This window comes from Callospermophilus lateralis, chromosome 8, assembly GCF_048772815.1.
Source record: "Callospermophilus lateralis isolate mCalLat2 chromosome 8, mCalLat2.hap1, whole genome shotgun sequence".
In the NCBI taxonomy this organism is placed as follows: domain Eukaryota; kingdom Metazoa; phylum Chordata; class Mammalia; order Rodentia; family Sciuridae; genus Callospermophilus; species Callospermophilus lateralis.
Window position 1 is genome coordinate 59868981 of NC_135312.1, and position 15596 is coordinate 59884576.

The window sequence follows — 15596 nt, forward strand, 5'->3', positions numbered from 1 at the left end:
ATTAAATCTGAGTCAGAGGGTCTCGTTCCTGCTTTAATTCCCACTTCAGGAATTAAATTTAATGGGTTTCTATTCCAGGCAACCAACCTGATCACTAAGAAAGAACTGCTGACCATGGACCCAGACACGGAGGACTCCCAGCTTGTCTATGAGATAACAATGGGCCCCAAGCATGGCCATGTGGAGAACAAGCTGCAACCCGGCAGGGCTGCTTCCACCTTTACCCAGGGTGGGGACTCCGGGAACTGAGAAATGGGAAATCTCTAAATGCCACTCTCTGTATCTGCCTGTTCTTTCTCATAGCCACTTGCAGCTACTAATGCCCAAGAAACCTGTTTGCAAACAAGTAGATCTTTCAGTGTCTAGCATCCACCTTGTCAACTTTACTGCTCCTTTTTTCCCCCTATTAAACTATGGCAAACAATCAGTCATCTTTACCATGTCCTCCCTTTAGGTTTTGGCCAGGTTTCCCGGAAAGGATATGGTGTCACTGTTGGTTTATTTTAAAAACAAACAATAACCAGAGTTTATGAGAGATTTATGGTCCTGTGTGAGTTATTTTTTATTCTCTAAGAACTATAGTGGTTGCTTTTGTTTGTTTTGTTTTTATTTTTTGTTTTGAGATGGTGGTTCACTATGCTGCCTAGGCTGGTTTCAGACCTCTGTGTCCAAGCATTTGTCCCTCCTTGGCCTCCTGAGTAACTGGACTAGAGGCACACACCATTGCCACCAGCTTCTGTTGTTATTTTTTTTAAATTAAATTTTTAGTTAAGAAATTAAAGTCCATGTGTATAGATTGCTGAACAGAAAGTTTCCTGTTTGGATTTCATAAAGCAGATTGTTTTACATTTTTCTTTCTTCTAGTCCTCTTTTGAGGATGGGACTAATTGGGAACAGTCATTGCCACACTACATCTTAAATATTATGCTCCATATTTCTTTTTACCTCCTAGTCCTCAATCATGTATTCTCTCCTAGCACTTTTTTTTTTTGGTACCAAGGGATTGAATTCAGGGACACTCGATCATTGAGCCATATCTCCAGCCCTATTTTGAATTTAAAAAAAAATATTTTTCTTTAGTTGTAGAAGGGCACAAGGACATTATTTTATTTATTTATTTTTATGTAGTGCTAAGGATCGAACCCAGTGCTAGGCGAGTGCTCTACCACTGAGCCACAACCCCAGCCCCCTATTTTGTATTTTATTTAGAGATAAGATCTCACTGAGTTGCTCTGCTTTTGCTGAGGCTGACTTTGAACTTGAGATCCTCCTGCCTCAGCCCCCAAGCCTCTAGGATTACAGGCGGGAGCCACTGTGCCCAGCTCTCCTAGCACATTTTTACTTGTGCATTGTGTGTGGGTTGTTTTAATCCACTTCCAGTTTTTCTCATTATCATGTACCTTCCAAAGAACCTTCTTGAAGGAATTAGGACTGAGTGTGAGGCTACACACAGCCAAAGACTTCTCTGCCAACTCTTGAATTTGCCCTTCAACATTCTACAGTTATTTATGAAGTATTTTCAGTCAAGACCCTAAGATTCTTGTTTTACAACAGCATAAGAGTACTTTCTGTACATAAAGACAAGGCTTTTGTTTTTATTTAAACTTTATTTAAAATCTGAGGGAAAAATTATGTTAAATTAAGACTATTTCATCTTTTGTCCTTGGAAAAATAAGGTCTGCCCATGACCCATGAGAAGAAGAACCTAGATGTGTTGGTTTGGGGATCTATGAGGCTGTCTCTGTATCTCCATGTTAATTCCCAGTGCATTCATATTGAGTCTCTTTTCTCACAGAGGATGTGAACTTGGGGTTGATTCATTATGTGTTGCATGAGGAGAAGATCCACGCACTGATGGACAGTTTTCAGTTTTTGGTGAAAGACAGTAAGCCCAATGTGGTCAATGATAATGTCTTCCATATCCAGTGGTCCCTCATCAGCTTTAAATACACCAGGTACAAGTTACTATGCTTGCTGAGAAACAAATGAGGAAATTAGAAGAAATCAGGGTGACTTGGGACGGGGGCACAGTTCTATTACCTGTGAAGAATGGTAGTGGTGGTGGTAACAATGATGATGATGGCAGTGATAATAATAATATTTATTGAATACTGTACATACCAGGCACTGTAATAGGTACTTGACACACATCACCTTATTTACTTGCAATTTTGAGATTAATCCTCTTCTTATCCCCACAGCAGCAAAACAATAAAAACAGAAAAAGGTTAAGTAATTTGCTCACAAAGTAACTAGGATTTAAGCTCAAACCATTGTGTTTTCCTGCCGCCTTTACAAGTATTTTTTACTTCTGTCTTCAAGTTTTTTAAAACAATCCAGTAGAACTGATAGGAAATTTTAAAAAGACAATCAAGTTTGGAGAATAATCCTGGCCAACATCAACAAGATCCTCACCTTCTGTCTGTATTCTCTGTGTTCTCACACTTGTATTCACCCCTAGCTCCTTTGATTTCTACAGAACTGTATATCAAAATCACAGCGTAATGTGGTCCACTCCTGAAGGTGTTTTCCTCACCTGCAGGAGATCTGGAGAGGCAAACAGAGAGACACTGATAGGTGAAGGTGGAAGACACACATGGAGCTGTCTTCATAGGTTAAATTATAACTAGTGTTATTATTTTTTCTGGGCCAAATAATTCTTTAAACTTACATACAGAAACTCGCTACCCTAAGAAGTCAATTTCGTGACAAGTCATGTTCAAATTGGAACTCAGGTATAAACTTGCTTTCCTGGTACCAGACAAAGGCTCTTCTACTTTTAGACACACTTGGAGAATTATGAAACAGTTAGAATCAACTTTAAAATGTAATGTTTTGCTATTATTTGCCTTTTGGTTGTATCTCCTTCAAAGTTACATAAATTCAGTCGGACTCATCCCTTTTTGTCTAACCCTCTAAGGTTTGATGGACTGAGTAATAGAGAGGGTCTTGGAGTTGACAATGGCAGAGGCATTTTGCCTAAAACCCTCACAGCAGCAAGACTCAAACCAAGATCCAGTGGCTATCCTGGGTGATTTAAAACAATGCCCAACTCACTCCCGACTCTCCTGTGGCCTTTACACACCTAGACTCTTATGAGTTAATGGCAAATGACCTTCGTTAGCCTCCAACTTGGGAAAGCAATTCCGATCCCTAGGAGTATACTAAATTCATGCCATCTCTTCCTCATTGACATAAAACTTCATTTGTCTCAACGCCTTTGTCCCCTAGGCTCGGGTCTCAGGCTTTCACCTTTGGTACTGTCCTGGCTTCCTTATGCATTTCTCTGATCTGGTTGAGTCTGTTTCCACCTTGGCTAAGCCTTTACTAGCCTTCTGCACACCTTCCCTAAAAACCCACTGGCCTATTCTGATTACTCTCCTCCAGGAGGAAAAGATGTAATTTCTCCATATCCTGATGTCTGAAGTTCATGGCTCCTATGTATTGTCCATCCTGTAAATATCTGACTCAGCTCTTTTTCAAAATCGGCAAAGGTCTACATCCTTAGAGTCCTGGTTCATTTGGCACCGTGTATGTTCCAAGTAAACAAAGGTTCCTCAGTTCCCATGGGGCTTCTTGAAGGCACAAAACTGCCTCTTTGCCTAACACCAATAACCAGATGAGCCAGGCATTGAGCAAGTGATCTCTTCACAGCAACGGGGCTGATTTTCAGAGACTGCCTTTTTGTGTGTTCCTAGCTACAATGTCAGTGAGAAGGCAGGGTCTGTCAGCGTCACTGTGCAGAGGACGGGGAACCTGAACCAGTATGCCATTGTCCTGTGTCGCACTGAGCAAGGCACAGCCAGCTCCAGCTCCAGGGTCAGCTCCCAGCCTGGACAGCAGGACTACGTGGAGTATGCTGGCCAGGTAGGTGGGCTGCAGACCTGATCCCTGAATTTACCTGATCCATCAAGGTCCAAGATGATGGGATCTTGGGCTTCAGTTCGAAAGTTGGAGAGAAGTGAATGGATTTGAAAAATTAGTAAGAATTGATAGGATTTAGCAGTGGATTAGATAGTGGGGCAGAAGGGAGAGATGGATAGTGATGCCTCTTACATAAAAGAGGAGCCAGTTTGACAGGTGTGGTGCTGTGACTTTGCCTTGGACATGTTAAGTACGAGTTGCCTTAGAAACAACAGGTAGATGGATGAATAGAAGGGTGGGGACTGAGGGAAGGAGTCTGAGGTAGAGAGAGAAATTTGCAAGTCATCTATGTGCCTGTGGTCCTTAGCACCAAGGTGGCAATGAGCGAGAAGAGGGAGCAGTGAGGAGACTGGGGATGTAACTCAGGATACAGTGTGTGCTTAGCATGAGCGAAGCCTTGGGAATGAGAGAGAGAGAGAGAGAGAGAGAGAGAGAGAGAGAGGAAGAGGAGGAGGAGGAGGAGGAGGAGGAGGAGGAGGAAGAGAAAGGAAAATAGTCCATTCCTTTAGGGCAAAGGGCCCTGTATTTGTCTTCCTTTATGCTTGGCATTTAATGCTTATTCAATGTATTTTGAAAGTAATTTCAGTATTCTATGGCAACACAAATCTCTGTAAGAGAAAGTGGACTGGAACCTTTAATTGAGATCGGAAATCAGCTGGACTAAGCTGAGCCCTCTTATGTTCAATTTAAATGAAGAATTAGAAAAGAACAGATAAGCTAAAGGATTTTTTAGAAAAAGGCTAAGACAGCATGTTCTCGTAGTTTTTATTTTCCCCCCAAGAAAAGACAAAGGACTGTGAATGGTTTCTAGATCTTAAATAGAGATCTATTGAGTGTTTCATTTTCATTTTCTTGGGGGTGATTTGAAATATGGAGCTTAGTAAAAACTTAATTTGATTAATCAAGTAGATAGATGCTAATAATTCTGTGTTTGACTAAAATTCTGTTTTTCAGATATTCATGGCCCTAGATGTTTATGAATATTTAACTATTTTTTAATACTTGTAGTTTGCACAAAGTATAGCTCCCGCCCTTTCACTTCTGGGCAAGTTCATATGTCAGGTTTCATTTGAAGGATTTATCTTTCCTCCTTTCCTTTCCCTTACCTTCTCTTCCCCTCCCTCCCTCCCTCCCTTCTTTCTTTCCTTCTTTCCTTCCTTCCTCTTTCTCTTTTTCAACAAGGTAAAACCAGAAAAATTCCCATAAGTTTACAATTGTATGCATATAAAATAATTTCTCTGTTTCATATCAGGCTTAATTTATTCATGATATAGTTCTAGCCCATTTTAATGGCAAAAAATTTAGTTAAATATAAAGTTGAAATTAGTTGGGCTCGTTTAAATAACTTTCTATGAATTAAACTCTATTATTAGTGCAGTGAGATTCTATGTCAAATTTAATTATCTGAGTAATATGGTCACAGTAATGATAATATATTTGTTCAGTGCTTTAAATTATTCTTGATCCTCCAATAAATATGTAAAATGGGAAAATTATTATTGTTATTTACCTGATGAAGAATCTGATGTTCATAAAGTCTTATAACTTTACCCAGCTTGGAAATAACAGAATCAGAAGCTGAGCCTAGAACCTCATACTCCAAGGTCAGAGGTCTTTATTGTTAAACTTGCCTCAAAAGAAGAGGAGAACTAAGTAATCAAATAATGGCTATTGCTATCCCAAGTGAGTTAAGAAAACAGGATATGAGTAATTATTAACTGGGTTTCTTCAGTCACCAAATGGTAGGAGGCGGCTCTGCCCTTCAGGCCTCCTACAATTAATCAGCCCAAAGGTCCAGGAGAAGAATGGGACCAGGTGGCTGAGTGCCCCAGGTGTGCTGCAAGGAGAGGGGTTAGAGATCCTGCTGTTCAAGTCAGTTCTTGACCTACTGGACTTGAGAGCTCTTTGCTAAGGATACTCCTGGGGACCAGAGCAAGGGATGCTGAGGCTAGGCTCCTGTTGTTTTCTTTGTGACAGGTACAGTTTGATGAGCGAGAAGATACCAAGTCCTGCACCATTGTCATCAATGATGATGACGTGTTCGAGGGTGTTGAGAGTTTCCACGTGGAGCTCAGCCTGCCGGCATATGCCCTCTTAGGGGAGTTCACCCAGGCGAAGGTCACCATCAGTGACACTGAGGACGAACCCACGTTGGAGTTTGATAAGAAGACCTACCGGGTCAACGAAAGTGCTGGGTTTTTATTTGCACCTATTGAAAGAAAAGGTCTGTTGTGCCAAAGGTGACGAGGAGCTACAATAATGGCTAGCGATCCCCGAGTGCCTCTTATGTGCCAAGTACTTGGGTGTCATATTAACTCACGTGTGTGTATTTTGCATGTATTGACCCACTGCATCCCCAGACAGCACTAATAATGATTCCACCCTTACTGAGTTCTATCAGAAGGCCTCTCTTCTTAATTCAAGTACTTAGAGCTCCATTTATTCTTAAATCAGACTAGAAGACTGGTTATATTTAACCTTGCAAATTATTTATGAACACAGGATTCTTAATCAATCACCCAATCTGTAAAATATTTAGTAACCTTGGTTAAGGAAGGAAGTTAAGAACCTTAGTTCTTACAAGACAGAAAATGTACTTAAAGATTTCCCTACATGAGTATCATATATAGAGCTCAGATGAGAAATAAACTATGTGTGAGAAGCAAAAGACAAATCTCGAGGTCAAAAAAATCAAAACAAAGATGTATGGATTTGTGATTGAGACTTTAAATCACAAATGGAATGGAATCCCCGTGACTGTAAATGATGATGTCAGATTTCATTATTGAATCTGCTGACTGGGTATTAGTGTAACAAATACTGTAGATGGCACAGAACCTTGCTAATACCTCTTGGAAAACCGGCAAGCCCCATTGATTGCTCTAGGCCACCAAGTCAGGCCGAGAACAGGCTATCACCAAGGGATAATGCAACACTAATAAGTAAAGCCATTGAGAGGCAAGTTTTATTTGGCTTTGTCTTTCTTTTTTTAAAACAAGCTTCTTTCTCTGAGGGAATTAAAGTGCAGAAGTTTATTCAGAAAGGCAGTGAACTGTGCTCACAGCACTACCTTCAGGACACAATTACTTTGCTACTTAAAGTACCAAATATGTCTCTTATCTTTTCACCCGCTGTGGTCTTAGATGGTGGGCAATCAGACTTGTGAATTAACAGAGCACAAAATTCACAGAATAGGAAATCCATTTTGAGTTATTTGGGCAAGTATCTGGGGTATATTAAATCCTCAAGCGGTTTATACTACAGGCTTAAGAGAAACTGTAACTCTGGAAGGTTTCTTGATAGAGGCTGAATGTGTCAGAGGGAACCAAGCTCATTAATGGACCAGAGATTCTAAAATTTGAGAAGTGCTTTTTCAATTGTGTTCGTTTTCTTGCCATTTGAATTGCAGGTGATTCAAGCAGCATCGTATCTGCAATTTGCTACACGGTCCCTAAGTCTGCTATGGGAAGTAGTCTCTATGCTCTAGAATCAGGCTCTGATTTTAAGTCTAGAGGGATGTCTGCTGAGAGTCGAGTGATATTCGGGCCTGGTGTCACCATGTCCACCTGTGACGTCATGCTTATTGATGACAGCGAGTATGAAGAGGAAGAGGAGTTTGAGATTGCCCTGGCTGATGCTTCTCACAATGCCCGCATCGGAAGGGTGGCAACAGCCAGGGTGCTCATTAGTGGTCCCAATGATGCCTCCACGGTCTCCCTGGGCAACACAGCTTTCACTGTCAGTGAGGATGCAGGTAATGGAGACCCTCTCTGAGGTCCCCTCACCCAAACTAACTACAAAGTTTCAGTGTCTTCACACAAAGGAACTTTTGCACTTATGTATCTGCCCAAAGCAATGGGTGGGCAAATTTCTCCCATGTGGTGTTTCAGAGCGCAGGCTCCTTCCTTCTTATGGGTTCCCAATGGTCTTGAAGTCCCCTGCATGCTGCTGACAGAGGGGATGGTGGATGTGCTGAGTATCAATTGATCTGAGCCACATTAAGGCCATTCACCTCTTTTAAGGGATTCTGAGGAGTATTAGAAACTACTATTTTTGAGCATGGACTGAATGTCAGGTAGCATGCCATGGGTATTTCATGCATTCTCACTGGAAGAGAAAACATTACATAGAAGAGCAAATGGAGGCCCAGAGAGGTTAAATAAATGACCAAGGATTAAACAGCTAATACAGTGGCAGAGCTGGAGTAGAACCCTGTTCTTTTGACTGCACTATCTCCCTTCCGTATATGCTTATTATAACAGCGAGTATGAAGAGGAGGAGGAGTTTGAGATTGCCCTGGCTGATGCTTCTCGCAATGCCATGACTACATGTCACCTCACAGAAAATTGACTATAAAAATATGGCAATTGATAGGGTTTTCATGTCAGCCTTTCTCTGACTTTGGTTGTGAAAGTAACCAAACAACTTTAAGTTACTACAAATTATGATGTCACAGTGGCCAGAAGATAAGATTCACTCCTGAAATAAGCAATAAGCACATATGGTTTGAGTAATGATGTGTGCACCACTTGGATAAAATAGGAAAGTCAACCCAGTTAAAACATTCAGTTAGGAATATCCAGCTCTGGGCCCCATGCTGGTTGTTGACTATTTTCTAGCTGAGGACCCAGTCTCTGAGTTTCTTCTCCCTAAATAGCCTTGAGATGGTTTACAATGGGCACTTCTCTCCAGTACATTGTTAAGAATACTCCCCAGAGAGCTGTCTCTCCAGCACCACCTCCATGTGGTCCTCCTCTAGAACTCCCCTTGATCATGATGTCAGGGGAAAAGGGGGCAATGTCACCTCTCGGCCCTCCTCCAAGGGGGCATAGGACCACCACCAAAGTTGATGTAGATAAGCTGAGTTGGATAAAGTTGTCACTGTTGCAGTGAAAGAGAACAGTGTTCTAGAAACTCCACTGATTTTTTTGGCTCAAGGTTGACCATTGAAATCTCTGTTAATCAGGCACGGTGAAGATTCCAGTTATCCGCCACGGTACTGACCTTTCTACTCTCACATCTGTCTGGTGTGCAACACGGCCCTCTGACCCAGCTTCTGCCACTCCGGGAGTTGACTACGTCCCCAGCTCTAGGAAGGTGGAATTTGGGCCAGGTGTCACTGAACAGGTGAGTCTGCAACACTGAAGACTCCACAGACTCATAAGTCTGAATGACACTGTTGGTGTGGTCTGTCTACTTTCCAAGCCCTCTGGAGGACCCTCAGTTCCCCTTGCAATGTTATGACCTTCACTTTCTATAAAACCATAGCATACAAACAAGAGAACAAATTATGAGAGGATCTTCTAAAACCTCTCAAAGTGGCCTGTTGAGCAACAAATATCCTACAGTATAGATTTAGGATAGAAATTGCACCTGTTTGATGTAAGTATCTAGAAACAAATTCCAAAGACTGTAATAAAGAGATTATCATTCTGTGGATTTAAAAAAAAGAAAAAAACACCTTGCTTTAAGACCACAAGAAAAAAATGAGTTGCCACCTCTTCCCTAGTGTCCCAAAGGCAGAGAGTCGAGTGTTGAGCCTGTTGTAAAGTCTACTTTGATTTCTCCTCCAGTTCTGCACCTTGACTATCTTGGATGATACCCAGTATCCGGTAATTGAAGGACTGGAGACATTTGTGATTTTTCTGAGCTCAGCACAAGGGGCTGAACTGACCAAACCCTTCCAGGCTGTCATTGCAATTAATGACACATTCCAAGACGGTAAGAGATTGGGGATGCCAGCTGGTGGTTTCAAAATATATTTCTATTTTTTTCCTTAACTTCCATGTATATGACATTGTATCTCATTCATATTTTCATTCAAAAAATACATGGTGTGCTGATACTCTGGCAGGCATAAAGATATGTATAAGCATTGGGCTGTGTACTCAAGAAGTTCAATGTCAGACCCTAAACCAGAAAAATTAGAATATATTATGATAAATGACTCAGTGTTGCTGTAAATTCATTACTGCAGGAGCAGAGGGAACCAAACAGTAATTAAGCTTGGGGTGATTGTAGGAGATTTCACAGAGAGGTGATAGTAAGCCAAGTCGTCAAGTGTGATAGGAATCATGATAAAAGAAATCCTATCACAAATGTAGAGTCATAGTATATACAACATATAAAACATAGATGCATATTTGGGAAACAGTGGAATACTCCCTTTTGCTTTGAGCATGGCAGCAGATGAATAGAGAGATGAAATGGGGAGACAGGTTGTAGTCAAACCTTAAAAGGTGTTCTCTTCCAGCCAAACAGACCAGCAGATGCTTGTCATCAGTCATTGATGTGATTTTTTGTTTTAGGAAACTTATACTGGCAGTATTGAAGATGATATGCAGGAATAAAGAGAGGCAGGTATATGAACGAAGCCATCAGTTACTGCTGAAGATGTAACCCAAGTAACTGAGGATGAGGAGGAAAGGGAAGTGGCTTCTCAGGAGAAATGATGGAGATTAGAATAGTTAGACCTTTAGAATACATTGTGTGGATTCTAGACGTAAATAGAGAAGATTTGAGTCAGACTTTCCACCTAAAGCAAGAGGACTCTCATCAGCAGCCCCCATGGTGGACCGTAAAGTCCATGATTAAACTCTTAGTGACTGAAAAATCTCCCCAAAAGGAACAGGCAACCCAGCAGGGTATCTCTAATGTTTTTATTCATTTTTAAATAATTTATATCGTGTGTCTAGTAGTAAATATGTAAATGCTAAAAAGATATACTATTAAAATTAAATCTTTCTTCTACTTTGCCATCTCCCAATCCCTGAGGTTCCTTCACTGGAAACAACCACTTTACTCAGTTTTCTGTATGTTTATCCTTTGGGGAAGAACATACATTTATGTATATATGCATATATGTGTATGTGTTGTGTACTATCCACACAGACACACATATGTGTGTGTATGCATACACACCCTATGCATCCAAAATGATGCTGTCTTATTTTATATCCTGGTTTATTGAAGTATTGAAGTGTTTATTCACATAAATGAACTTTTCCCTTTTTATTATACAGTTCTATTTTGAAAAATGCATACAGTGATGTGCTCACCACCATAACAAAGATGTTGAACAGTTCCAATACCCTGGAAAATTCTCCCATGCCCCATTGTGGTCAATTTCTGCCCAAACCCAAGATCTGACAACCACTCATTTGTTTTCTGCTCCTAAGTCTTGCCTTTTCTAGAATGTCATGTAAATGGAATCATGTAATATGTACCATTTTTTTGTCTGATTTCTTCCAACTAGAGAAACCCATTTGAGGGTTATCCATATTGTTGCATATACAAATAATTCCATTTATCATTGAGTAGTTTTCCATTGTATGGATATACCACAGTTTGTTTATCCATTGACCTATTGAGTAACATTTGGATTGTCTTAAGGTTTTGGCAATTATAACTAGAGTGGCTATAAACATTTGCATATAGATTTTTGTATGAATATAGTTATTCATCTATCTGAGGTTGCTGGATCATACAGTAAGTGCATGTTTGGGATTGTCAGAGTTTTGTGTTTTTTAAAAATTATTCTAGTAGGTATGCAATGATATTCTGAGGCTTGAAGTGTTTTCCCTAATGACTAATGATACAGATTCTTCATGTACTTTTGCCATCCATATATCTTTTTTGTGAAATATTTTTCAAATATTTTGCCCATTTTTTTGCCATTCCCTTCTATTATTGTATTGTGGTACATTCTGGACAAAGATTTGTGTCTTGTAAATATTTTATCCCAGTCTGCTTCTTATCTCTTTCTTCTTTTTAACAATGTCCTTCAGAGAACAAAAGTGTGTCATTTTGAAGTGGCCGCCCTTGATTGATTTTTCTTTCAGAGATCATACTTTTAGTCTTGTATCTGAGAAATCTTTGCCCAGCCCAAGGTTAAAAAGATTTTCTCTGGTGTTTTCTTTCAGAAGTTTTATTACTTTAAACTTTACATTTATGTTTGTGACTCACAAAATGGTAACTTTTCACCATGGACGAGATTATACCAGCTCTACAATTCAAATGTTATTCATAGTTTATAGAGTGAGCTGTTAAATGTATCCCATTTGTTTGAAATCATGGCTTTCCTTTTGTTTCTAGTTGGTAGTTAAGGAAACTGAGAATAAGGGCAGTAAACAGTCACCCATTGCCTAGTAGGAACCAGCGCGTGTTCTGACGTCTTTGACTCCAAGTTCATTTTCTATGCATTATGCAGCATGGTTCTAGTTGGTGTAGTGGTAGAAGCAAGCCATGGGATATTTCTTTCCTTAGGGAAAGAAAAAATAAGAAAGAAAGAAAATCAGTTCTTCTTCTTATTGTTGAAATGACTTCTTAGGGTTTTTTTGTATAAAAGATTAGTTAATTTTCCTCTGATGAAGTGGAAAATGAATGCCAAGTTAGAAGCTCTAAAATAAATCTCAGCCCTAGTACATCCTTAGCCTTAGGCCAGAGGCTTAAGGTTACTAATCCACATTTTGTTCATCTATAAATAATAAAGATACTTACCTTATAAGATTGATGTAAGGATTAAATTAGACCAAATATGCAAAAATTTTTCCTATAGCCCATGGCACATCATAGATGTTATTTTACGTATTTATTCCTGGCACATCTATAATTTATGCCACTAACCAGTGAAATTCCAGTAATACATGCAATCCTCACTCTACTCTGATCAACACAGAAGATTCTAGTTATTTTTTCTCATTATTTTATTGATAGGTGTTGAGGTTGTAGACTTAGGGAATACATATGTGAAACAAAATATTTCCCATCTTTCAGAAAGGCTACAACCATCTATTTCCAGTCAACGACTTATCCTGAGGAAAGAAATCCCCAAACCTATTTCAGTAACCTATTGTAATATTCAGTGCTTACTTCTATTGGTTACTTTTCTTCCTAGTAATAACTGACTTTCATTGAGTCCATTTTCTGGGCCAATCTAGGGTGGAAAGATCTTACATCTCTGCCCCTCAGCTGGTTACACTGAGGCTGAATTATTTGTGCATGATCGTATGGAGAGGAAGTGATGAGAGCCAGAGTTAGAACTCTGGTTCATGCCATCCATGCCTCTCTTCTGGTTTCCTATCCCCCCTCCTTTGCTAGCTTTTTATATTGCAACTTTAGCTGGCCACTGCCATCTAGACAGCAATGCTTGACATCGCTCAAGAGTCTTACAAGCCATCTTTCAGCCTTCTGATGTAATCTTAGCGCCTTTTATCATTTCCCACTAGGCTGCTTTCAGAACCTAAATCATCGAAGTAGCTCATCTCAGAATGTTTTCCTGTTTCTCACCTACCTCTTCTGCTCTGCTACCTAGAATTAGGCATGAGTAACACTGACTGAGCCAGACAAAAAAGGCCATATAGCCACTACGGCAGTATTCTCCTGCCTATGCAACTGAGTCATACCTTCTCATTAACTTCAAGGAACCAGAGGCCAGATTTCCCCTAAATCTCCAGCTTAACCATTGCCTGTAAAGAGGCCATCACATTCCAGGCATTGGTGTTTATATTCACTTTGTCAGTTACTAAGAAGATTAGCAGGGTAAGATGTTCATAGAACATTCTCTATGCCTAAGACTGGTGCTCAACATTGTATGGGCTACAGAGTAATAGAGGGCAGAGTTTCACAATCTCTTTCTGGATAGCAGACTTACACAAATAAAAAGATAACTACGATGGCCAGGTACAATTACTATATGGAGAGAAGTGCTGATAATACGTGCCTTATTCCCAATGTAAGCCCATGAAACTTCAGGGGGAAAAATCTCTGTTTTATATTTATGTACCCCATTAGTGTGGAAAGAGAGGGGTTCTGCAATCTGGGGAACTAACTCCCAGGGCCAATGCTACTCCTTCCTGGGGACTATATTGCTTTATGGGGTTGTTGAGATGACATTCACATATATGTGAAAGCCCTTAACACACACATTTATCATGCAGAAATCTGTTCCTACAATCACCTTGTTTCTGTATATTGTCTCTTGTCAGTCTCCTGCTGAGAAGTGTCCATTCCCAGTCTCTGTCTCTCTCTCTCTCTCTCTCTCTCTCTCTCTCTCTCTCTCTCTCCACACACACAGGGAGAGAAATGAGAGTGAGTATCTTGTTAAAGAGGAGTCTTCTAAAGCTCAGGATGAATTGGGGGTTGATAAATACCTGACAAACCCTAAACATTACCACATTACCACTTTAGCACTTAACTTTCTCATCTGACTTGAGGCGTGCCAGGCAAGCAGGAAAAACCAATCTAGAGCTGGAGATGTCTGCCAGGAACAAAAAAGCTTCCCTGATTGTTTTGCTTTTTCCCTGGCAACAAGCCTCCTTTAGGTCCTCCAAAGCTAGTGATGTCATTGCTACCTACCTTTTAACAGTACAGGCCTTCGTCTGGATGACACAGTCCTCACTGGTTAATGTATAGGGCTTAATGCCAAAGCTATTAATTCTCTTTAGGTGTCTTTTCATCTGTCTTTTGTTAAGTAATATTTGATAGCTAGTAGGCTTGGTTCAGATGATGGGATGGTTTTGTTTTTGCCAAAGCCCATAGTTCTGAGCAAGGGAAGGTCGGAGGCAAACAGTGTTCTGCCCCTGGACTCTCAGAGCTGGGAGCTGCCTACAGCAACCCTTCCTGCTTCTTCCTTTCTGGTTTGGCAAGACACATCCAGAAAGCAGCCAGGAAATAGGTGGTAACAGCTTTAGGTTGGCTTTCCTACAGCCTTGAAGATTAATTCACCTTAGGAGACTTTGACATAGGACCCTCTGGATTGTTAGTAAAGAAATTAATAACCAGTAGTCAACAAAATATTGAGCTTGGGGAAATGTCTTAATGCAGAGCCTCACACTAGGAAGTAAAGAGGAAAAAAAATGATTCTTCATGTTGAAAAGCCTGAAGTTAGGGGACAAATCTAAATCATAATATATCAATTTCTACCCAAATTTGAGTGCTTCCATGAGCTAGATAATGTATTGACTCTCATGCATATATTTTCTAATTGAGAGAGTTTTTTCAATACTCAATACTGTATTGACTATCATGCACATATTTTCTAATTGAGGGAGTATTTTCAATACCTTCTCAATTCTATAAGATAGATATCAATATTTTTCAATTAAAAAAAAAGCTCCGAGGCTCAGAAAGTCTAAATAATTTGTCCTATGCCCTGTACAGTTAATAAGTAGTAGGTCTGGAATGGATAATCAGGCCTAATTACCCCCAAATCCTTGTTTTTAACTATAGTTTGGCTATGGTGCCTCCCTAAAAGCCAATGAGACATGACTTATTAAAGATAAAACTATAGTACCTGTCACAGACTAGGAGCCAAATTCAGACTGTGTATATGTTTTGTTTGCTCCCAATAGTTTTGGCTTATATGGAAATTAATTTTTACCATTTTATTTGTTGTTATTTTTAGGTTAGGTAAAAAAAAAAAAAAAATTCAGAAGAACACCCAGATCTCTGGCTTCATTTGAAACTAAGATCTGGCAACTGGAGGCCTTTAAACAGAACCTGCCTTTCTCTCTTTGTCAGTGTCCACTCTTCCCTTTTGTCACCTGGCCTCAGTATGAGAATGTAAGTGGCCATTTGCCCATCAGACTAGCCCTGCTGTTTTACTTATTGTAGCTCTAAAGTGAAGTGTTGAGTACCCAAGTCACTGTCACAGGTTTGTTTTGTTTTGTTTT

The 15596-nt window shown here is 40.0% G+C and overlaps 1 protein-coding gene across 1 annotated transcript in view; it reads left to right on the forward strand.

Moving 5' to 3' along the window:
* The window catches only part of Fras1 (Fraser extracellular matrix complex subunit 1), a 424900-nt gene that overhangs the window by 361408 nt on the left and 47896 nt on the right, over positions 1–15596 (forward strand). Inside the window, exons 52-58 of the mRNA XM_076864881.2 lie at positions 79–229; positions 1796–1955; positions 3699–3867; positions 5902–6148; positions 7334–7678; positions 8891–9051; positions 9498–9645. Coding sequence (XP_076720996.2) covers positions 79–229; positions 1796–1955; positions 3699–3867; positions 5902–6148; positions 7334–7678; positions 8891–9051; positions 9498–9645 — 1381 coding nt within the window. The remainder of the gene's footprint in view (positions 1–78; positions 230–1795; positions 1956–3698; positions 3868–5901; positions 6149–7333; positions 7679–8890; positions 9052–9497; positions 9646–15596) is intronic.